Source organism: Psammomys obesus, unplaced genomic scaffold (assembly GCF_907164565.1).
Source record: "Psammomys obesus unplaced genomic scaffold, mPsaObe1.curated_primary_1811, whole genome shotgun sequence".
Classification (NCBI taxonomy): domain Eukaryota; kingdom Metazoa; phylum Chordata; class Mammalia; order Rodentia; family Muridae; genus Psammomys; species Psammomys obesus.
In genome coordinates this window covers 1,104,018-1,129,068 of record NW_026588368.1, presented here as the reverse complement: position 1 = coordinate 1,129,068, position 25,051 = coordinate 1,104,018, and the positions used below count along the sequence as shown (strand labels likewise).

Below are 25,051 nucleotides of genomic sequence, written 5' to 3'. Positions count from 1 at the left end.
TGACAGGTATGTGCTATTTTCAAAATAAATTATCATCCCCTCTATATTTTAATCACTTCACAGTAAGTGGAAATTCAAGAAGGTAGGATTCCATGTCTATTAAGAAAAAGGGCAGGGTGCTGCTCTGTGGTAGCTGATTAGCATGTATAAGGGCCTGAGTTCCATGCCAGCACCACACACTCACACGCGCGCACACTCACAGACATCCCTACTTATTCAGAAGGAGGCTGAAAGTGTTGCCCCTGCAGATTAACAGTGACTGTTTTTGGATGAGTGGAATTGCAAAGGATTTCTATTATCTTTGCCTCCCCCCCCCCTTTTTTTTTTGCTTGTTGCTTCTCTGGCTTCTTTCTTCAAACGGATGCTCATGAACATCCATTGTTTTTTATAATAAGCAAAGAATGGGAAGTTCTTTTCAAAATTATAAAATACATTGTCTATGCATGTACAATTCTTACAATAAAAACAGTCACCCAGGGAGGTACCCTCTCCACCAATGTTCTGTTCAGCTCTGGAGGCCTGGAACAACAGAGGCTCAATCCTGACTGCCTAGTCTTCTATCCTGAGCATGAACCATGTCTTAATGAGGAAAGTTGGTGTTTTTCACTGAAGGGGCAAATGTGGTGAATAGGAGACTAGGAAAGTTGTGTCTCCTGGCAAGACCTGAAAGCCACCTTTGCTAGTTCTCCAGAGAAGCCAAAGTAAGGGCAAGGAGCCATGCACCTTTCCAATCTCCACACAGGACACACTGAGGGAGGGGCCTCAGGTCCAGGTGGTGGGAGTGCTGAGGCTGGAGAGAAGGGCAACATTTAGGGCTAGTTAGGCCCAGCACTTAGCACACAGTAGCATCTTGTTGGCTCCTATGCTGTTCCTACGGCAATTCTGTGAGCAGGTAACTTCTAGCTTCATGTTAGCTTCATGAACAGGGAACATGGTTTAGTTAGCAGGCAAAAGATCCTGGGTTGAGCTCAGCACAATGTAAAGCAGGTAGGTGGGACACTTCCCTAACCCAGTACTTAGGAAGTGGAAGTAACAGATTATCTAGAGTTCATCCTCAGCTGGAGGTTAGCCTGAGCTATGGGAGAGATCCTTTCTCAAAAAAAAAAAAAAAAAAAAAAAGGCAGTTTCATGTTAGCCACAGATGAAATAGAGACTCTCAGAGGTCCATGAACCCAGGTCAGTCTGAAGACAATGTTCTTCCCCCTAAACTCTCTGCTTCCTCTGTGACATAAAGTGATAATAAGTGAAGTCATTTTGGGCTACTGGCAGCCAGGTGGCTTTGTCCAACTAACTGAAAAAAGCCAGGTACTTCTACCCTGCTGATTCTGCCAAGGACAAGGGGACCTTGGAAGAGGACCCATGTCTACTCATGACATTGGTAAACTCTGCACGAGAAAGCAGAGAGCAGAGGCTCTAGCCTCAGGAGGTCCCCACTTCATATAAATTAGTTCTGACCATTTGCAATGCTCCAAAGAGGCCAAAGAATAGCCCTAGCATGGCAGAAAGCCTGCTGGATAGTCTTTGGACTGCTCAGCGACACACCTCTTCTGGCCACAGGACCAAAGGGTGTGGAAACAATGTCCATCCCCAGATGGTCCATGCAGCCACTGTGATGTAGTATCCTGTGGCGTAAGTAGAGGGTGAGCTTCCACCTGCCCCTCCTAATGTGCCCTAAGCCACTGATGGGAACCGGTAAGAGGGTCACAGACCTCATCAAAAGAATCACCACCACACATTAACCTGGCCACCAGACTTGTCCCTGTCACCTCAAGTCCTGCTGCTCGCTGCTGTGTGAAAAGGGGGTCCCTTGCCCATCTTCCTGACATGGAAATTGGTGCTCAAGAGGCTGGCCCAGCCACCTGTTCCTGGGGCTTTTCAGAAGCTACAACTGTGCTGGGTCCCAGCCCCTGGCCACTCCTCCCAGATAGGGCTGGGTTTATCCTTGCGTAACCGGAAGCTCAAAGAGGGTCCCTGTTCCAAGGACTGTGTCTCTATCTAGGACTTCACCTGAAAAAGCAGCTCCTTCGTGTGGATGTCATACACTAGGCATGTGTCATTTTCATCCACCACGGCCAGCTTGTTCCGGGAGGCACTCATGTCCAAGCAGCGCACGGCTGTGGCCTGCTTCAGCAGGACAATGGCAAAGAGATTGTCCACAAAGATCTTCAGGATCTGGCGAAATTTCAGAGAAATAAGTGTGAGTCACCATGGCAACCAGACCCTGGACCACTGCCAGACTGTTGGCATCCCATGTGTTCTACAAGAACAACACCCACTAACTCCTCCAGAAGCTGTGCAGAGAAAAGATTCATTAAATAAAGCAGGGTGTTGGGGGCGGGGGGAGGTGGGTACCATCCTTAAGAGACCAGAATCATGGTTCATAGGAGGTCACTGAAGCAACAACCAGCCTGAGACATGCCAAACTCACTGTAATGTCTGTGCGGACTGGGGACATTTTTAATGACACTGCTCAAACTGCAGGGTAGACGAGTCATACAGTAACACAGGAAAGGCTACTGTAAACACAGGGGAGACAGCTGGTATAAAGTAATAATGACAGTGCTGATGATGACAGCTGCCATTCACCGACATCCCCGTTTCTGACATCCCTGTGAAGAAACACAGGATTGTCCTTATTTGGAAACCTTGAGCCTCAGAGAAGCAAATTCCTCTGCCCAGGGCCATACAGCCAGTGAGAAGCTAAGAAGGGACATGGACCCAGGTTAACCTGACCCCAAAGTCATACTCTCAGCCGCACATGAGACCTGACAGCTGACTGAGGAGAGAGCAGATTCTCCCCCACTTGGGTGCTGCTGCTTGACAGCTCCCACTGATCTCATGCTCCGCAACTTCCGTCCCCAGCAAAGACCTGACAAGCTTCAGCCACAAGCCATCTGCTACACAGCTTGGCTCTGAGGCTAATGCGGTTATATTTTCACTTTCAAGTTTCTATGTAGCCCACATAGAACTTTTCTTATTTTAAGCAAAGAATGCAGATGAACACACAGAGAAAGAGTCTGTTCAACTTCATAGCCTAGATTTCCTAATCGATATGTCCAAACAGCCCAGTTTTCTTTTAGCTTCTAGTAACACCCTAAGGACCAGCACTGTCTAGAACACAGACAGGAATACTGGTTAATCCAGGCACTGCCTAAGAGGGCTCTGACCTCGTGAACAATCTCTGCCTGCCTCTCCAGCAATCCACTAAAGCTGTGTCTCCGACAAATCCCACCTTCGGGGTGACCTTAAGCCCACTAATCCCTGCTACGTGCAGCCGGGAGTCCTGGCACCAACTCAGCCAGGTGTGCGCGTGCTGTGAGTCTGGGGGCCACTGCACTTTGGCCCGAAGCCGTCGTTATGAAAGTAAACTCCAGGCTGTCTACAACCCATCTCACGTCATCCCAGACAGGAAACCTGTGCCCACCTGGATAGCAAGCCCGACGGTAGCACAGGAAGACTCACCTGGCCATTTTTCAGGCCCACCAACAGACCTTCCCTTCCAGCAGGGCCACCGATCACCTTGATGTACCGAATGAGAGACTCCATCTGCCACTCCCTTTCCTTCACTCCACTGAAGGACAGGCACTGCAGCCGTTTCTCCTAGGAAGCAACTCAGGCTCAGCTGCGAGTCAGAGAAAGAGTGCTCCCCACCCTCTGGGGGCCACCTTCCTACACCCTTAGCAGTAATCTATCCCAGCTCCCTCATGCTGTCATTACTAGCCCACCACAGGCTTCCCCAGGAGCCATCTTCAGTATGGGGCTCCAGAGCCAGAGGCAGCAGGACACCAACTTGCCACAATAATTCTCTAATTTGGGGTAACCTGAAGTGGCAAGAGACTCAAATCTCTCACCCAGATTTTGATACTAGTTTTACACTACAATGGCTCCTAAATGTCTTCTTCCTTTTTATTGTTTCCAACAGGCCATTTTTATTGTTTCCAACAGATCATTTCTACCTACAATAGGCTTTGCTTCACAGTCCTTGCAACACTCCTCTTGCCACTGGTCTATAGATTTTAGAAATTTATGCTGGGAAAAAACTGAAAACAAAACAAAACAAACCAAACCAAAAACCCACTTAGAAGGCAGAGGCAGGAGAGTCTCTGTGAGTTCAAGCCCAGCATGGTCTACAGAGTGAGATCCAGAACAGCCAAGGCTGTTGACACAGAGAAACCTCTGTCTCAAAAAAACAAAAGAAACCCTCTTAGAGCAGTGATTCTCAACCTGTGGGTCACAACCCCTTTGGGGGTCACTTTTCAGGTATCCTGCATACCAGATACTTACACTATGATTCATAACAGTAGCAAAATTACAGTTATGAAGTAGCACTGAAATAATTTTATGGCTGGGGTCATCACAACATGAGGAACGGTGTAAAGGGTTGCAGCATTAGGAAGGTTAAGAACCGCTGTCATAGCAGTTGTTTTTTGTTTGTTTGTTTTGTTGGTACAGGTTTATAATTCTGAGTGCTCTGGAGGCTAGGCCAGGAGTATTGCAAGTTCAAGGCTTGCCTGGGCTACAGAGAGAGTTCAGGGCCAGCCTGGTAAACTTAGTAAAGCCCAGTCTCAAAATAAAAAGTACTTTAAAAAGGTGGTGGGGAGAGAAGACTGGGACTGTGGCTCCACTCTAGGACTCTCCTGATGTACGCAAGGCCCTGGGTTCAATTCCTAATGCCGCAAGAGAAAAAAATGAAAAGAAATCTCTCAGAAGGTAAAACTTCTGCTTATAAAAATTTATCCTAGGGGGCTGGAGAGCTGGCTCAGAGGTTAAGAGCACTGTCTATTCTTCCAAAGGTCCCGAGTTCGATTCCCAGCAACCACATGGTGGCTCACAACCATCTATAATGAGATCTGATGCCTTCTTCTGACCTGCAGGGATACATGCAGGCAGAACACTGTATAAGTAATAAATAAATAGGCCAAAAAAAAAAAAAATTATCCTAGACAGGTGAAACAGACATATGCCTTCAAGCCAGCATTCATCGAGTGAAGTGGGGATCACAAACTTGAGGCCAGCATGAGCAACTCAGTAAAACACTACCTCAAAACAAACAAACCTGCATTGTGTGGGTTGTCTTGCAATACACCTAACCCCAGTATGACAACATGTTCCACGGTCCAAAATCATTCCAGCCAAGGCTTTCGTCTCTCTAAAAACCGACTCATCTAGATGCCAATACAGTGGAAGCCAACGACCGGCCAGTGAGTCACCGCTAGCTCTTTTCCCTGAGGTGGATGCCTGCCCTGGGGGAGGAGGGATGCGCTGCCCACCTGGCACAGGATGATGTGGTCAGCACACACCACAAGCAGGTTGCACTCAAACTTCTTGACAATTTTCTCCTTCACCCGGTAATGCATGTCTGCCAAGTCATCCGAGTACAGCTCATAGATGAGGATCTTCTCTGGCAGCTGGATAGCTAATCGATTTTTGTAGATCGCAATTTTCTTGACAAGCTCTCTGCATTTAATCCGCACTGTCAAAGGGAGGGGAAAGACTCTAGCAAAAGGTTGTTAAGTAAGGTGAAAGGCAGAGAAATTAAAAGCCATCATTTATTTATTGAATGCTCCTGACAATTAAAGTGAGACACTCTCATTAAAAAATCTTTAAAGAGAGCTGGAGAGACGGCTCAGTGGCTAAGAGCCCTGTTGCTCTCACAGAAGACTTGGGTTTGGTTCTCAGTGCCCACCTGGTGGCTCACAACCACCTTAACCCCAGTTCCTTTGGATCTATTGCCCTCTTCTGGCCTCCTGAGGCACTGCACATACACATATGCACAGACATAACATTTGCTCAGACATACACATATAGTAAATTAATCTGTTAAAAGTCTTCCCAGAGCACCTACCAGGTGCAGGCAGCTGTGCTGAGTGGGTTCAGAGCTACAAGTGCTACGATTTCAGGGAAAACTGAGGTGGGTCAAGCAGTCAGGGCCACTGCCACTCCTGTGTGTCTGAGGAGTGCTCTGCTCTTCCTCTCAACAGCAAAGGTAGTTCCCTGGTGATGAGGAGCCCAGCAGCATGACACATTTCACAGCTGGCCACACCCCTGCAACCTTCTTGACCTCAGGGACTTCCATGCAAGTAGGTTCTGCTTCTCTGCAGACCAAGTGGGGTAAACAACCCAAAGAGTCCCAGTGACTACACCTAGATGGAACCTAAACTCCTACCACCTAGATGGAGTTTTCAAAACACAGGTCCACCCTGGCAGGAACAAAAGAAGTCACACTGAATCTGAAGGATGGTCCCTAACCAGGACCTCTGTGCAAAGACATCTGGCCATATCTGGTCGGCAGCATCCAGAGAGCATATGTGGTCAGCAGATGCAGGTATCAATACAGCTGAGTGGCATTCAGCTTCCTTAAGCAGCAGAGCTACTTACCTCAACTGTCAGAGTTGAGACTCTGTGAGGCTGGATCCCCAACCCGCTGACCAAGCCTGAGCCTATCCTCTGCCCCTACTTGTCTAGTAGAAGGAGCCACCAAGAGGGGAAAGTACCCCACGGTGGCTCTGACCAGAGGGTCAGTGTCTGCAGAGCCCCATCCAGGTCAGCCCTCACAGTTCCTGACCTCTCAGCCTCTGTGTCTCAGTCCAGTCACATCTTGGACTTATTTGTAAAATGTAATGAGTTGGTACTTTTCTTTTTTTATAAGTTTTATTGCTTTTGCTAGATCCTCAAAGAGATCTGCATCTTCCTTCTACTGCCAAGAGTTAAAGCAACAGCAGGGGAGACATGTCCTATTATTTTGCGTGTCCTGTCAGCAGCCCCAGCCCCACCCCTCTGCTGATGTCTATAGGCAGAGGCAAGCCTGCCTCTTACCCTTCTGCTCTGTGATGAGGTGTTGCACAATGACATCTGTCATGCTGTCCCTGTAGGCATACCGATCCTTGTAGAGTCCGTGGACTGTGCTGAAGATAAGCTGGTAGAAGGAAATGGTGCCATCCTGGCAGCCTACCACCTGTGTGGAAGAGAGCTGTCAATCTCAGGATGAGAGAAGCAGTCTCCCCTCCACCTGTCAGGAGCAATGGCCAAGAAACTGGATGGCTGACCTGATGCTCAGGGCCTCCTCTAGTAATGCTCTGCAGTATGAACTTCCTCTACTTACCACGTAATTGGAGTCAGGTTTCACTCTACAGGTCCACACCCAGGAGTTCTGCTCCCCAACGGTCCCCAGGCGCACTCCATCCTTGGTGAAAAGAGATACCTGCTTGTCTGAACCCCCCACCAAAATGTACTCTCCTTTAGTGAAGTAGCTGATGCAACAGGGGTCAAAGTTCAGTGGCCGATCCTTCCCAATCTGAGGAAAGAGAACATACACCAGTGGAAGATCAGTCCTCAACCCCACTCAGTAAGGGCTTCCCTACCAACATTAGCTGGGGAGGGACAGTGTTGGGGATGCAAGGAGGGCTGCCCAACCTTATCTCCTAAGCTATTCCAGTACCTACACAGACCTCTCCACCTCTGGAACACCCACTCCTCCCCCTCAACCCAGCCAAACCCTTCACCCCTAAAATCAGCAATGCCTTACCCAAATGTTAGGAAGTGAGCCAGACCTTCTCAGCCAACCTGGTGGCCAGAGAGAGTCTTTCCCTTGCTCACCCTCCACACACATGGTCAACAGCTCACCTCAGCTGCTTTTCTCTGTTTATTTTCTGAGCTAATTCACTTGAAAAGACTGTCCTTTATCCTTTATTCAATTAAGGAAAACAACTCTAAAAATTGGGTTTTTGCTTTAAAGGTTAGGGTCAATTTACAAATGTTTTCCTATGTATAAATCTAGTAAAAGTGCACAATCAAATGATGCTGACAGTTTAATGAATGCAATTTTGAACATATAAAACCACTGAAATAGTCAGCTCCAATTTCAACCTAGTTAATTCCCTTCAACTAATTTAAACTACAATTATAAATTTAGTATGTTCAATTTTCCTCTCCTTTTTAGGAGTTTCAAATGCCTAACAACCAAAAGCTTCCCTCCTACCTACCAGTGCTACAAAGTCTAGTAAGAAAACTCCAGCACCTGTCATGACACACAGGGCTGACAGCTGCTGGCTGAGGCTCCATATTTCCTCTTCCAAGTAACAACTATCAGCTCTGGACCAACCACAAGGGCCAGCTGAGGGCAGAGGTGGGTGCCCAGAGCAGGCAGAAACTGAGCAAGAGGGACAGCCTCAGGCAAAATTCTCTCAACACTCACCCTGTCAGCTCCTTTTTGGGTGGGCACAGAGTCTGAGAGAAAGACACTGAGGTGGGATATGAAGAAAAAATAGTCAGAAGGAACCCCATTCTGCACATGAGCTCTGCTCACCATCTGGAAACCTTCAGCTACCTACACACATGACTCACAGGTGAAGCCAGAGAACTGTGCTGAGATCTTGGCTGCTGCCACTGAAAACACACAGCAGAGCACAGCAAAGCCAACTACCTGATCTGGTGCCCCTTTTTTCCCCCAACACTTGCCTTCAGAGGAACCTGAGAGAAATTAGTTTCTATGATGAACCATTTACAATGCCGTGAATGTAATTCAAACTTTGAAAAATTAGGAAAATTTGGAGCTGAGGGGATGGCTCAGAGGTTAAGAGCACTGGCTTCTCTTGCAGAGGACCTGGGTTTGGTTTCCAGCACCCACGTGGTAGCTTACAGGCATTATGGCTCCTGTTCCAGAGATCTGATTCCCTCTGTTGGCCACTGTGGGCACTACACACCTATGGTACATAGATGCACGCAGGCAAAACACTGACACATATAAAAATAAAAATAAAAAATTAAAGTAGGAAAATGTGCTCATATTTGAGAAAAGACAATCAACAAAGCCAGAGCCATGGTGCTCCAGATGTTGGAATGAGCAGATGAAAACCTTAAAATATCTGTGATAACATGATTCAAAATATTAAGAAGGGAGCTGGAAAGATAACTCAGTGGTTAAGAGCATACATGTCCTAGGTTAGATTAGAGGGCTTGAATTGGGTTCCCAGCAACCCCATGGAAATGGAGAAAGTAGTGACTAAAGCAACTGGATGAGCTTAACAGTCAAGTAAGTGACTGGAATGTGACAGAATGGAAAGAACGAAGAAAAAGTATCTGAAGAGATGATGGCCAGAGTCTTATTATCCTTTAACTTTTTTTTTTTTTTACCCTCCCCTTAACCACACTTTTCAAAATAATTACATAGTTTTTTGTTTTTAAGCCTAGTGAATCCCAGGTTGGAAAATACAATGACTCTCTTTAAAGTCCAATATTGCTTAGGCACTTAATAAAAACATTCTTATCTTTCCATTGAAAATCGGTCATATGAAAATCAGGATTTTTTTGTTCCTTTTTTTCTTTTGTTTTGTTTCTTTGTTTTTTCGAGACAGGATTTCTCTGTGTAGCCTTGGCTGTCCTGGAACTCACCCTGTAGACCAGGCTGGCCTTGAACTCAGAGCTCCAGCTGTCTCTGCCTTCCGAGTGCTAGGGTTAAAGGCATGTGCCACCACTGCCTGGCTAAAACTCAGTTTTGAATTCAATTACACCTTTTAAATAGTCATCACTAGACTAATCAGCAGATAGGCAAATGCAGATTTCAATCACCCATCTGGTCAGGTCCCAAACTAGCTGTGGCCACAGACTAACCTGTGCTCTTGAGTCAACTGCCTCTCAAAGCCTCAATTTTCTTACGTACACAGCAGTGATGGTGACAGTTCCTCCCCAGTAGTCTGAGCACTAAAAGACTTAGTCCTGTAAACAGCATAACAGTATCTGGACCAAGGAATACCAGCTGTGGCTACTAAGCCAGAGCCTCATCAAATACAAGTGCCTAAAAGGCCAAAATTACACAAATGTTACCTAAGCTTGACAAAAAATGTCTTTGCTTTATCAATCCTGGTCCTATATTTAATCCCCAAATTACTCCCTACTTCTGAAAGTACATAATTAAGTCTCTTCTCACTGTGTTGAAGAGTTGGAGAAGAGAGAGCAAAGCAGTGGGCACAGGACCTGAAGTCAGGCTCAATATGCAGATGCAAACAGCAATCCTGCGTCGTCATTAATAACACAATCTCAGAAGCACATTATCAAAGTGTGCTACAGCTGACACGTGTAACAGGGCTTGCATGGTGCTACATACCTGTTTTCCACTCAGCTGGTAGAAGGAAAGTTTCTGTCCCCAGTCAGCTACAGCCAGGATGTCATTATGTTCCTCTCTAATCAACAGAAGACAAAAGAGGTTATAAAGGGGCACAGTCTGCTGATGGTGTGGCTAGGGGCTCAACAAACAACAGGAAAAGAAAGGCCGTGGCCAGACTGTCAGGGAGCCAAGTGCTACACAGCCATACTGGGGGCAGTGTTACAATCAGGCCAACCATCAATCAGAGACAGGTTTGGCCCTCCTGGGACCTGCTACTGCACTGACTCCCAGGCATGAACATGTCCTGGGCTAGGACATGGCTACAGTAGCAGGAGGTAACCCCTCATTTCAGAGTTCCTGGGGAGCAAGTTGAAGGACAAGCATGGCTGCACTTCCAAGTATACCTTCTCTTGTATACCCCTCACTGTAAAATGTGAGGGGTAGCTGCGAGACATAGCTTGTAGTGAGGAAGCTAGCTGACTCTAGTAGATGAAAAGTTCCGTCTTCCAAAAAGGAAGAATAGCATCCCCACCCAAGTTCTCTTGCAGTTAGGGTTCTTGCAAAAGTGATTCTGAATGAATTCTGAATGAATCTGAATGAATCTAATTTGAAGACCAACAACTGCCATTGAAATGGAGGCCTGTAGATTTGTGCTTTGGAATGGGACTTCAGGCCCAGAACCCAGGAGAAAGGCCTCAGACGGGAAGCCAACCACTCAGAATGTAGAAAGAGGGAGGTGTCCAGTCTCAAGGCTGGACCGAAATCCTGCCCAGGTGGCTGAGCCTCTATTCTCCTGCTGCCCTGAGCCCAGGGTCTGACAGTCACCTGGCAACACCACTAGCCACATCAGCATGATCTGTGCAGGATGGTCTGTAAAACCCAGCTGGGATAGCTGGGGACAGTGAGGAAAATGCCACAGACACTATTTCAGAATTAAGAAAAGGGGGAAAGGTAGAGAAGATGCTGGCAGAAGGCTTATAGCTGAACTGTGCTGACTGACGCTGAAGTCCAAACCCTAGCCACCAGTGAAGAACCATGGAGAGGCCACATGTGGCACTGCATTAGGCTCAACTGCTAGACACTACACCAGAAGTTTCCAATCCAGCCACCCATAGGGTGGGTAGTGAGCCCTACCAAAACAACCATGTTGATAATAAAATGGGACAGAAGCTAAGATGGGTACCTGAAAGCCACCCTTCTTCCTCTCTTGTCCCCACTTCCCACCCCACAAACCTGGATTCCTCTAACGAGTCTTAGGTGTCAAGGTACAGTGAGGAAGGTCCCAATCTAGAACATAATTGCCTAATCACAACACCCTGGCTGCCTCAGCTTTTCCCACTCCACCTGCAAGGATTTCCCTTACAGGTCGTCTCCCTGAGAAATGAGAGACTGCCCAGCAGCCAGGACTGTGGGTATATGAGGAGTGAAAATAAAGGGTTTCCCTTTTTAGACGTCCTAGCCAATGCAAGGTGAAGTGGTGTGGGAAGAGGCCAAGGAAACACATCCAGTAACAAAAGCCTCAGGCGGATGGTAGTCCTACCCGGGCACTGTGAAGCAAGCGTCTCAGAGAATGTCTAATGCTGCTGGAAGGGGCTCACTCGGAGGTTAACTTGAGAAACAGGCATGGAAGTCAGAGGGGACGTACAGAGGTGCCAGGCCTTTTCCGAGACGGCAGTTTACAGAGGTGTATCCTCTCCTCTTCACTACCCGGTTTCTCCTCCTTTCTCAGAGGATTACACTGTTTGCCACCCAGGCATGCTTCTCAGGGGGCTTCCCTCTGTGGGTGTGGGGCCACACCCACAATCCCCCAGCCCCTGCTCTGTGGCCCTTGGCCAAGGAGCTTCTCAGCAGCACCTGCTCCGGCAGGTCTGTGGGGGCCTGGGCCCTCCCGAGGGTCCTCACTGTGGGACACACTCACGAGTTGCCGTCCCTGGGACTGTCGTCCTCTTCCTCTTGCTCTTCCTCCTCTGCCTCACTACCCTGACTACCGTACACTGTTGACTTCAGAATGGAAGGGATTTCCTGAAAATATCTGTTGACAATGACATCCTCAGCATCCTCGTTCTCTCTGCTCATCCAGATATTCTCCCATCGGCTGTAGACAGTAAGCGAATGTTCACAATCACATTGCCTAGAACTACACTGAAGCTATAATTTCAAAACCTGCCAAGGAGCCCCTGGACCATGCCCGGAAGAGGACAGCCACCAGGTACACTGGGCATCCTGCTTCTCATGAATTAAAAATGGAACCTTGAAGCCACAAAGTCATCTGTGGCCACAAAATCAAACAGCAGGAACTCTGGGGTAGGCTAATGGCCTTTGAAGGCATTCTCTACACATAGAGGGCCTCCGCTGGACACAATTGTTCAGGAAGGATGGTAATAACCTGTTGTAAGAAAGGCAACGGAATTAAACAGCCTCCTAAATCAAGTGGTCCCCCACCTGTAAAACAGCACTGGGACAATAAACAATTGAGCCCTTTAATTTACCCTCAGAGAACTCTGTGGGGATAGGTTCAATAATATTATAGGATTACACAAAGAACCGGGAAAGCTTTTAGTCCACCCTCAAAGTCACATGGGCATAAAGGAAAGTATGTATAAGGTTTGAGCAGGTAGGTGCCAACTGTCTGCAGACCTTTAGGCTTTAGGGATATCTGTAGGCTTAATTTTAACTTTTTGGCAGGGGAAATTAAAAAAAAAAAAAAAAAAAAGACTCCAGAAAGTGCTGCTCCTGGATGGAGGGAAAAACTGATGGCACAAGAAAAGAAGCACAGGAAGTTGTAACAATTAGTTCATGAAGAAGCCTCTCTCTCTCTCTCTCTCGGTCTCTCTGGGTCTGTATCTCTCTGGGTCTGTCTCTCTCTCTGTCTCTGTGTCTCTGTTTTTCCTCTCTTTCTCCCTCTCTCCCTCTCTCTCTGCTGCCCTAGATAACTCATCTGCCTAGCTAAGTCTCTGGGATTCATTCCAAAATTCAATATAGGCTCTTTAAAAATTTCATTTATAAAAAGCAGGTTCCAAACAGACCAGGCAAGTGGGGAGAAAGGACTTTAAACTACAAAGATGTCAGGAAGAGAAAAAGAGCACAGAAGGCTGAGAAAGCCCTTCTTCTAACAGTGCCAGCGAGGAGAAAGACAGACATGTGTACCTTGAAGGGTTCCAGCAGATGGACCATATTGGGGAGAGGGAGCCCCCAGGCCGCTCGATCTTCACTTTCTCTTCACCATTTTTGTTCCGTATGCTGATGATCCCATTGGACATACCCAGAGCCAGGTACTGACCATCGTTTGTCCAGCTGCACACACAACCAGTGGAGGGCATGGGAGGTGGAAAGGAGCATTCAGACAGTAAAGCCTGTGAAGCTCACTGTGAGGTGGCAGCAGCCAGGCTATGGTTTCATCACTCCTTCCTACTTCTGACATAGACTCAGACACCCAGCTTAAACTGCCACTTACATCTAGAATCAGGGAGACCTGAAGGCAATAACCTCTGTTTCAGATGGCACCTATCTTCTGACTCTCTGCACACGTCCCCATAACAGCCTGCACCTGCACTGTAGATCAGCCCCCACTTTCTGCTCTGCATGTCGATGCCCTCCCAAATAAGAGCTCCCAGCACACAGACTGTCTAATGTCTCCTTAGCCCTCGAACAGGACTTGACTTGTCACTCAACAAATGCTGAATCACAGAGCACCTCCAGAAGCTGCTCAGTCTTAGAGCGCCTGGGCTTGGCGCTGTTATGAGCATTTCCGGAAATGGTATGTTTATCACTATCAGTACATGATTTAGTAACTTTCTCAAGGTCACAGACCTGTCAGTGACAAGGTGCAGATTCTGATCTGGATATAGACCACACGTGGTGGTAATCAAAGTCTTTCCCATCAAGGAGAAAAGAAGAAAAGAAAAAAACAAAACAACCCTGACAGAAGCCTATACCAAATGGCCAACACCACAGTTTCACTGTGATGTGTAATTAGTGGCTTGTATGGGTCTGTTGGGGAGAAAAACAAACACAAAGCCTATCATCAGAGCCTCCCTAACTTACCTGCAGCAGGTGATCTTGCTGCTGGATTTGTGCTTGGAGACAGATTTCTGCTCAGGAGACCACAGCCCTTCAGCATCAGGCAACAGAAAAGAGAGCAAGACTACTCAGCAATAGAAATGAATATGCTATTCAATTATACAAAACTCAAATCTCCAGGACCTTAAGCGTAGTTAAGAAAAAGAAAATGCAAATTTCCAAAGGTTCAACACAATAAAAGTCCGTGGATACAACAAACTGAATGACAATCACACAAATGGAGAACAGGTCTATGGCTCCTGGGATGCGGGTCCCGGGTGGCAGGGGTGGTGGGCGGCAGGCATTGGTATGGGAATGGGAGCCGATATTCCAGTGGAAGTACACTGCCACACATATGAGAAAAACAACAGAACTACGAACACACAGGAACCCTTTCCTGGTTCCTGTATTGCCCATTAGTTGCCCAAGGTGTATCCACTAGGAAAACTGGGTGAAGAACACAAGACTGCTTTGCACTCTTTGCAATGTACTGAGAATCTACAATTGTTTAAAAAAAAAAACAAAAAACAAAAAGGTGGATGTTGAAGTTCCAGCCAGCTTCTTCAGGATTTAAATCCCAAAGAAAAGGACAACTTGGCTGTTCATAGCTAGGGCATGGCAGCCAGAGAACAACTCAGCATTAACATAATGAGTTAAGGAACTGGAAAGTGCAGGAATGAAGCTGCAAAGTTTCCCATCCAGATGACCCAGTCTCTGACAAACAAACATCACGTGTTCCCATGCCTAATGTTCAATATTTGTTAATAAGGGGTATGACAGTGGGTACAGACAATGAAATTAGTAGGAGGCCAGGAGAGGGAACAAGAGGCTTTGGGGAGAAAATGGTTACATGACAAGGAAGTGGAAAGGAGGCTCCTGTGGTGGGAGGACACCAGGAAGGGAATGGGGATGAGGAAGAACGGGGCCAGAGGGGAGAAACAACTAAAACAAACTTTGTTTGAAAATGCCCCAGTGAAACTTAATTCTCTGTTAAGCTAATAAAAATAAGTCATGAATGAGATTTTTGGAGAGTCCACTCTGTCACTGCACATGACTGTCTGAGCTGTGTGCACGGTGCATGGCACACTGGCCAGTTTGGGCTTGCTCCCTCCAGTCCCCAGATGTAGTGTAATGCCCTACACAGCAGACAACAAAAGTAAATTCTACTCTGCCTCAGCGGTGAAGTATGGCCACACGACACACAGTACACAAATAAGTTTCCATGGCCAGTGCATGTGCAGAGAGCAGGAAAGCTCTAAGTGAGTGCCGAGTCAATGTGCGCTAGTGACATGGCTGCATGCCAAGGACCCCGCAGCCTCAGAGCGAAGTCCTCTTCCTGGGGGGAGACTGGGGGAGACTGCAAAGCCTTCCCTTTCTGCTCCAGGTGTGGATGCTGACAACATAGCAGAAAATGCCCACCATAGCTTTCTCCCCCAGGTAGTTATGGCTTGGAGACTGTCCCCTTACAGAGACTAACTAACTAAACCTCTGTCCTTCACCCAGCTGTATATAGCCTTGTCTCCTTGACTCAGCTGTAAGCAATCACCCGCCTCTCTGTTCAACTGCACAATACACACACTGGGCTTCTGGGGTGGCCCACCCAATCCCAGGTTTCTGACTGTGTCTTTTCATTCCCTGCTGTCTCAGTCCCAGAGGTACCTGGACCTAAGCAAGGTTTGAGAACATATGTCAAATGACTGAATTGTCTCCTCTCTTCTTTCAAACATTTCCATCCCACCTTTGTTATCTGTGCTCCGCTGTAACAGCACGAAGCCTTCAGCTGCAGGAACTCCTCCTGCCTAGCCTCCCACTCGAGCTCTACACACAGCTGCCCAGCCTGGGCCTCAACCATCCTCCTCCAGTGTTGGCTAAGTGACTGCCAATGACCCTGGAACCATATCAAGCCCCTGTGACTTTTCCTTCACCAGGAGAGTGGAATAAATGAAACACTTGACCTTGGGAGTTAGCTCAGAACTCAGAATTCTTAATGTTTCTCAAGCCACAGGAACTGTGTTTTTTAAAAAGTCACTGTAAAGCATCAGCACAGTGCCTCACACTCTGTAAACGTTCTGCAGATGCTGCTGCACGTGTATGTGACATCTGTGTGCAGGTATGCTTGCCCTGGAAAGCAGAAGCTGATGGTGAGATGTCTTCCTCTAGCACTCTGTTTTTTAGACAGGGTCTCTCGCTGAACCTAGCACTCTTCATTTTGGCTAGACTATCTGTCCAGCAAGCCATCCAAGGATCTGGCAGCCCTGCCCCAGCACTGGGGTTACAGACACAAGCCACCACAGCTAGCTTGTACATGTGTACTTGAGTTCTGAACTCAAGCACCTTACCCACCTACCCACTGAGCCATTCCCCCCCCCCGACCCTACTGTTTTCACTTAATATTTTTACAACTCTTACCTCCCTCATACAATCTTGAGAGGAGGAATATTTTAATTCCCCCCAAACAAGCACACAGATCAGCCACCCAAAAGAAGATATGCTAGATTTTTTTAAGCAAATGGCAGTGTTTCCACAGTCCCTGCTAGAGTGAGAGTTTTCTGTGGCCTCCCATCCATCATGCCACTCCCCTAGGACCCTACTGCTGCTCATCTGTCAGATGTCTTACCACCCTCATGGTCATCGCTTCTCACCGTCTCTCTATGCAAACATTTTCCCCAGACAGGGTTTCTCTGTGTAGCCTTGGCTGTCCTGGAACTCTCTGTAGACCAGGATGGCCTCAAACTCACAGAGATCTGCCCTCCTCTGCCTCCTGAGTACTGGGATCAAGGTATGCGCTGCCTTCTGCTGCCACCACCAGCTCTTTCTGCAAATTCAAAGGTTAACTAACTATAAGCCTGGGGGGGGGGGGGGGAGAAGAGCCTCACTCTCCTGGGACAAACCAGGAGGTTTGCAGCATTCTCCACTAGGGGTGCTGGGACCTGAGACTTACCAAAGTCACTGGAGGAACAAGATGCCAGCTGGTGGGTAACAGGGTTGTAGGAGACACACTGTATGGAGTCATTGTGCCTGGAAGATGAAGAACCGAGGTTACCCCACAGCAAGCCACAGATGTCTCAGTGGCTAAAACTGGAGATTCAAAGCAGGCCGGAAGGCAGTGGGGAGATAGCTTAGCAGTTAAGAGCACTTACTACTCTTCCAGTGGATCAGGATTCACTCCCAATACCCAAATGGCAGCTCATGGCTGTCTGTACCTCCAGTTCCAAAGGATGCCCCCTTCTAGCCTCTAGCAGGCAAAATACCCATACACATAAAATAATTTTTTTTTGTTTTTGTTTTTTGTTTTTCAAGACAGGGTTTCTCTGTGTAGCCTTGGCTGTCCTGGACTTGCTCTGTAAACCAGGTTGGCCTCAAACTCACAGCGATCCACCTGCCTCTGCCTTCCTGAGTGCTGGGATTAAAGGTGTATGCCACCACACCTGGCTCACATAAAATAATTTAAAAATAAATGAATTTAAAAATAGGGAAAAAAATTGGAAACCTTGGGTGACACAAGCCCTTCTCCAAGGGACCAACAGCCGGCACAAGGTCTCATTACAGGACTGCCCTCAATACCAGTCTCCACCCACCCACATCCCACCCAGCTCAAATTCTTCCGTCTCCAAGGCTCTCCTCCTGAAACCTCCAGTGTGTGGCTGAGACAAACACACAGAGAACCCAGCCTAGTGCCAGGTGCAGACAGCGTGCTTTATTTGTGGCTCTAACTGACCACTTCTGGTGGCTCAGAAATACAGGGCAGGGCATGATGAAGACGGTGCAGGCTAGGGTGTGGAAACATGGCAAATGCTGAGGTGCACTCCATGGGACCTCAGCCTAGTTCTAGTCCTTTACTCCCCAGTAACAGTGTATGCATGGCCTCTCTCACTGTCCATCTAGGCATTGCTTGTGCTCAGAGCAGCACTGCTCACAACAGGCAACAGGTGGGAGCAACCCAAGCGTCCATTAGCTGAGGGGCGACCAGGGAAGATATGCACACACAATGGAGCACTGCCCAGCTTTAAAGAGGAAGACATGAGCCGCGAGGACATTATATGAAACAACGGAGACTGTATGATCCCACTTATACGAGGACCTAGAGGACAAACTCCTCAGAAAGGAGAATGACAGCTGCCAGGGCTCAATCAGGGCAGAGTGGAAGGTGTCAAGCACTGAGTTTAAAAGTTCAGGAAGATGAAGAGTTCTAAAGACTTGCCAAAATTTAGCTGCACAACAGCGTTAATGTGCCTAATTCCTGGTGGCAATGGCGCAGTTTACATTTGGGGTAAGCTATTTCTCTACAACTGAAATAAAAGTTGTCTGTTAAGTACTTACTGTAGACCACATATGGTGCTAGGTGCCAGAAATATAAGCATGCAAAAACAGGGGTAGTGTCTACCTTCCAGAGCCCATGGGCCCACAGATGACATCAATTAATCAGAATATGTAAGGCCAGAGCTGTAAGAAATGCTCAGGAGAGGCCCTCCTGACTCTGGAGGGGCACGAGCCTGTTGGCAGCAGCTGCACCTGAGAAGTATAGGATGGGGAAGGGGCTGCCTAGTAGAGGGAGAGATTTGAGCACGGGCCCTAAGGAGTAGGAAGCTAGGAGCACACTGGCTTTTCGAGCCTTTGACACTGGGTAGATGCAAAGCCATTCCCAGAGGCAGAGACACTGAAGGTGCAGGCTGGTTGAGAAGAGAATGGCAGGAATCTGTAGTGTTAGATTAGCTGAAATACATTACATGGAACACAGCTCAGTGTCGGCTGAGCTGTACCTCCACCCACTTCCTTAATTCAAGTTCATCTTGGAGAGGGAAGCTCTTCTATACATTCTATCCATGAGGCTGTGGCCACAGTGAATAACAGTCAGAGCAGAGCTGGGTGTTGGTGGTGGGCCCTGTAAACCCAGTTACCTGAGGCTGAGGGAGGAAGAGGATAAGCCTGAGGGCTTCGTTACAGAAGGAGACCCTATCTCAAGCAAACAAAATAGTAAGAGTTAAACTATAATGCTGTTGGGCTGGAGAGATGGCTCAGAGGTTAAGAGCGCTGGCTGCTCTTCCAAAAGTCCTGAATTCAATTCCCAGCAACCACATGGTGGCTCACAACCATCTATAATGTGATCTGGTGCCCTCTTCTGGTGTGCAGGCATACATGCAGGCAAAATACTGTATAAATAATAAATAAATCTTTATATATATATATATATATATAATGCTGTCACCCATGGGGTCACTTACGTGTACTTCAGAATGCCTTCCAGTTTTGATGTCCAGATAATGATGCTCTTGTCGGCAGATCCAGATGCAAAGCGCTTGCCTAAAAGGTTTTTAAAAAGAAAATCCTCACATGTATTTTAAACCAACACTTTCCAGACAGTATGTCCAAGAAAACTAATTCTTCAAGGCACCTAATAAGCTGGGAATGTAGTTCAGCTGACAGAGCAGTTATCTAGTATGTATGAGGCCCCAGGTTGAAATCTCAGCACTGTACAAACTGGGAGTAGTGGTATGCTCCCGTCACCCATGACATGGGGTGGCAAAAAGATCAGAGGTTCAGAGCCATCCTTAGCTACAGAGTGAGTTGGAGGCCAGCCTGGACAACAAGAGATCCTCTCTAAAGAATATTTACAAAGGGTAGTAAGTGACCCTTTAGTCTCTGCCAGTGTGAGGACAGAACCTAGGGCCTACTCATGCTGATCACACACTCCATAAAGAGGCTGAACCCCTTCCCTTATGCTGCTTCTCATCACACTGGGAGCTTGGAATCTGCAGTTTGGATATTTAGGTTCCAACCTGCTCTTCCTGGCACTAAATACAGCCAAACTCACTGAGGCTCTACTACATCTGTGTGCCATGCTCTGCAGCAAGGGCTGAGCAGTGACTAAGACACCTAAGCTTCATTTCCATGGTACCTAGTCCAAGAAGCAGACATTACATCCAACACAGATACAACACGGTGAGTCCTATGAAAGAGAGAAACTGGGGAAACTAAATTTAATTTAAAAACTTTATTTTTATTTTAAAGATTTTACTTATTTTTATTTTATGTGTATAGGTGTTTGTTTACATGTATGTCTGTGAATACTTGGTGCCTAAAGAGGCCAAACATGCATCAGATTCCTTGAAACTAGAGTTAGAGGTGGTTGTGAGCCAGCATGTAGGTACTGGAATTTGAACCTGGAATTGAACTGGAAGAACAGCCAGTGTTCTTTCTTGACTGCTGCGGCACCTCTCCAGCCTCCTTTTTTTTTTTTAAAAAAAAAAAAAAAAAGTTTACATACATATGTATCCATTCATGTGTTTGTTTGGTGTGTGTGTGTGCACATATACATGCTCTCATATGTGTAGGGTGAAAGCCGATGGCAGGGATCTCCCTCTATTGCTCTCCACCTTATTTTCGATGCCTGCACTAAACCTGGAGTACACAGCCTCAGCTAAATTAGCTGTCCAGAGAGCTCCTCCTCCCTCTACTTCCCTAGTTCTAGGACAGCAGGCACACACCACTGTACTCAAGTTTTTATGTGGATGCTGGAGATACAAACTCAGGTCTTCATGCTTTTGCAGCAGGCATGTAACCAGCTGCAAAGTTGTATATATTTATACAAATATATACAAAGTTGTATATATTTATGGGGTATAGTAATACAGTATTTTTATATATTTAGTCAATTAATTATATCAAGCAAATTAACATATTTATCACCTTAGACTTATATTTTTAACTATGAGAACATTAAAATCTGTTCTTTTAGCAGGTTTTTTTTTTTTTTTGTCGGGTTTTTGTTATGTTTTGTTTTGGTTTTTGAGGCAGGGTTTCTCTGTGTAGCCTTTGCTATCCTGGATTAACTTTGTAGAACCAGGCTGGCTTCAAACTCACAAAGATCCACCTGCTTCTGCCTCCTTAACTGCTGGGATTTTACAGGTGTGTGCCACAATGCCCGGTGCCCAGTTTTAGCAGTTTTAAAATGTATATTATCATAAATTATGATTACCACATTGTGCAACAGATCTCTAAAAACCTGCCCATTCTGCCTGACTGAAACTATGCTCTTGGGTCAGCATCTCCTAGAGCAGTATTTCTCAACTGGTGGGTGGAGACCACTTTGGGAGGTCAAACGACCATTTCACAGGGGTCACCTAAGACCATCAGGAGACAGATATTTACATTACAGGTCACACAGTAGCAACATTACAGTTGTGATGTAGAAGGTATGAAGTAGGAATACAGCATTAGGAAGGTTGAGAACCACTACCCTAGAGGACTGAATGTAGATGATCCTTCAGTGGAGACCTAAAGGATAAAGAGAGTTGACCCAAGTACAAAGAAAGAGCAAGATGTGCACATGGACAAAACACATGCAAAGGCCTTCTTGAGGGCATCAAAAAGCTGGCATGGTTGAGAGGCCAAGAGGTACCCATCTTGAGCAGGTGGAAAGGAATGAAGCAGGTGACTGAAGGATCTCTAGGGCCTTCAGGGCCATAGTGGAGATCTTGCCTTTATCCCCAAGCAGTGGGAAGCCAGAGGAAAGCCTGAATAGTGTGACAGATGAGAGTTACATTTCACACTGTTTGGGTTTTAAGAAAGAACAGGCTAAAAAGAGGCAACATATACCACGTAACTCCTTACTTATTCCACAGCATGTGGAGAGTGGGGCACCTGGCAGCAAGCCCCAGGAGCCTTCCTTTGCTCTGGTGAGAGGGGGCTTTGGGGCAAGCGTGGACCAGGGTTTGCACACTCCACTGCAAGTTTTTATTAATTTTTATTTTTTATATATGTATGTGGGAGGCACAAAGACCCCATGGTGTAGCACTACAACAATTTGGGGGAGTTCTTTTCTTCTACCACGTAGGTTCCACTGATCAAACTCAAGTTTTCAGGCTGAGTGGCAAAGGCAAGTGCCTTTACCTGCGGAATCATTTCACCAACCCAACCTGTTTTAGATTTTTAGACTGTAGTCTTAAGGCAAGTGGAAGGTGGCCTTCAGAAGCCACTGCTCCCAGAGCCTCAGTTTCCTCATCTGGAACAGAGGAGCACAAGTCCTCCCTCAGAGGCTCTGCAAAGACAGCATTGCGAAGTCCCTTCCACAGCAGCTCAAACGGGAGGTTGTAGGTGAGCCACATAACACTGCAGCCAACACTCGTCAGAGACTCTGCCATCAGGCATTTCCTCTCCCCTCCCTGACCTGGTGAGCATCAGGGATGACAAGTAAGGGCTCCCAGGCCCACAGTCTCTGCGTCAGAATTCCCAGTGATACCACTGAGCAGCTGTGTGACCAGATATAGCTACTGGGCACCTCCAGAATTTCCTCATGTAAAAATGGACAATAAAAGAATTTACATCATAGTTGTTGGGAAGAAAGATTGTGCACGTGCACAGTGCCTGGAATAGAACTGTGCTAAAAACATGGCTACTGTTATTCTCTTTCTTCACACTGATCTATGTTCTTCTTGAGTAAGGAACTCTGTCTTACATACCTTTAATCATGGTGACTCATCAATTACTTAGGAAACTTTCAGAAGCCAGAATCAAGGAGACAAGCTATCTCTATTTTCAGATCTAAGGTTGTAGACAAGTTTGGAGGAACTAAGACTTCCTAATCATTATGTGTCACAAAAAGCAAGACACACCAGGGAGACCAGGCACAGTAGTCAGAGGATATCGGTCAGGTTCTATAATTGCTGCAGGCCTGTTTGCCCCTCTGCCAGAGGCAGTAAGAGTACACTTGCTGCATGCTTCAGAGGGTTGCAAGAAGGGCCACGTGAAATGAAATGTGTGATAAGAGTTCCAGAGCTGACAAATACCACTGCTCCCAGGCTACAGGTCACAGGGCTTCTCTCACACACTCAAGATATAAAGCAGCCCCTACACCTATGTACACATAATTCAGCTACCCAGGCTGCCTGCCAAAAAGCAAGATCCACCAGGCTGTCTTACTAACTTGCCCCAGGACCCAGCCAGTCACCTTCTCCCAAAGTGAAACAACTAGGCTAAGTCAGGCTCGAGCTAAACATGCTGCAGATACATCAAGTGTGCATTTACCTGCAGAGTGGCCTAGAGCTTTCATTAATTCTCAAAAAAGTCCACCATCCAAAGAACTTACAAAGCTGGGTCTTAGGCTCCTCTAAGCTCCGCAGTCAGAGAAGCAGGGACTCTACCTGTGGTCAGAGCATCATCTCCAGCTCTACATCTGACACAGGAAGTGACAGAGGCAATAACCAGCTCAAAGTCAGGGCCTGGGCCAAAAGTTGGCTCAGCAGGTACAGGCACTTGCCACACAAGCTTGGCAATCTGAACTTTACTTGGATCTCCAGAACCTAAGTAAAGCTGGATGGAGAAAAAAAGTCTCCATAAAGTTGTCCTCTGACTTCCACATGTGTGACATGAAAACATGCCCACCTGAGCATACACACAATTTTAATTTAGATCTTTTAATTCATTTTGTGTGTCAGTGTGTCTATGTATGGACTTATGCATGCCACAGTACATATTTGGAGGTCAGAGGACAATCTGCAGGATTAGGTTCTCTCCTTCCACCATGTGGATACCAGGAATCAAACTCAAATCAGGCTTGGTGCAAATGCTTCACCCTGTTGAGCCACCTGCTCAGTCCAATAAATTAACAAGTCACACAGCTTTTGGGATGGGCTAAAACTGGAACTCTGTCTGCCTGTCTATATACCTACGTACCTACCTACCTACCGATCTACCATCTATTTCTCTTCATTTTACTGCAATTTTTGCAGTGCTGTGGAAGGAACTCAGGGCCTGAGCAAGAGAATGCTAGGCACGTATTCTACCACTCAGCTATGTCTTCAGCCCACATGAACTTACTTTTAAGTCACAAACTCAATTTCACACACCAGTTCTCTGACCACTTCCTCTCTTTCCCAACCTTCCAGGTGCCCCCTCCCCATAATAATCACTCAAGCCCATGCACCTTCTCTCCACTGCCCTGCTTCCCTTATAGCCTATCTCCACTAATCTCAAGGTCATTGTGTACAACTATGCATCCTCTCTGCTCTGCTCTCACTTCACCTTGCCTGTAAAACTGCTACTGTGACTGAACCCACCTCTTCTCTTCCTGCTACAATGCAGCTCACAGTAGCTGGAGAACACAAACCACACAAGGTGATGTCACCTGTAATTCATGACCACCAGCTTCATGACCATCCTTCTGGACCCTGGAGGTCTCACTGCACCTCCCAAGTGCATTCATTCTCCTACTCTCTGAGGCTACCTTTTTTTTCCTTTCTCTTCAACTCTGAAACACTTCCTCCCCAGTCCCCATTCTCAGTTCCAGGGGCTTCGAATTACTAAACTATGGAGGAACCAGAGAGAAGATCCTTCAGATTCCTATCATAGGCCCTGCCTGCCATGTCCCTTTCTCAAGCAAAGCCCTATTTGTGTCCTAGGTCCCACATCCTTACCACTCAATGTATTCCAGCAATTTTCTCCCCTTTCCTACATCAACTTTCCACACTGCAAATGTGAACACCTGAACTCTGGATCTTCCACTGCAACTGCCCCAGCCATGTCAGTGGAGGGTAACTCTACCATTCAGTTGTTCAGGTCAAGAGCTGTGGGGCTGCCTGGAATGGTCACACCCACATCCAACCTACCAGGAAATCCCATTGGCTCCATCCTCAAAGCATAGCCAAAACCTGATCACTTCTCACCACTTCTTTGGCCCCCACAAGCATCTCCCCCTGTCAGCCCTGTCATGGAAGACGCTTGCCACTCAGCTTTCTACGCTCCCTCATCTTTGGTAAGCTGTTTCCAAGGCACATATAAAATAGGAATCAGATCAGACCCCTGATCTGCTAAGAAGCCAACAATGATGCTCTGTTTTCACTGAGGATCAGAACCAGTGTTTTAACGATGCTGATACCATCTGGTCAACCCAGA

General features: G+C 46.9%; 1 protein-coding gene across 4 annotated transcripts in view; it reads right to left on the bottom strand.

The window, feature by feature from the left end:
- Ift122 (intraflagellar transport 122) overlaps positions 1-25,051 on the bottom strand; it is a 67,905-nt gene that overhangs the window by 31,016 nt on the left and 11,838 nt on the right. For 2 of the 4 annotated variants that reach the window (XM_055604222.1, XM_055604223.1), the window contains exons 4-14: positions 19,384-19,462; positions 17,103-17,179; positions 14,147-14,213; positions 13,250-13,396; positions 12,021-12,197; positions 10,103-10,178; positions 7,103-7,294; positions 6,817-6,955; positions 5,271-5,473; positions 3,463-3,600; positions 2,008-2,172 (exon numbers count right to left, since the gene is read on the bottom strand). In XM_055604222.1, coding sequence (XP_055460197.1) covers positions 2,008-2,172; positions 3,463-3,600; positions 5,271-5,473; positions 6,817-6,955; positions 7,103-7,294; positions 10,103-10,178; positions 12,021-12,197; positions 13,250-13,396; positions 14,147-14,213; positions 17,103-17,179; positions 19,384-19,462 — 1,460 coding nt within the window. The remainder of the gene's footprint in view (positions 1-2,007; positions 2,173-3,462; positions 3,601-5,270; positions 5,474-6,816; positions 6,956-7,102; positions 7,295-10,102; positions 10,179-12,020; positions 12,198-13,249; positions 13,397-14,146; positions 14,214-17,102; positions 17,180-19,383; positions 19,463-25,051) is intronic. The other 2 variants (XM_055604225.1, XM_055604224.1) reach the window with 1 other exon arrangement.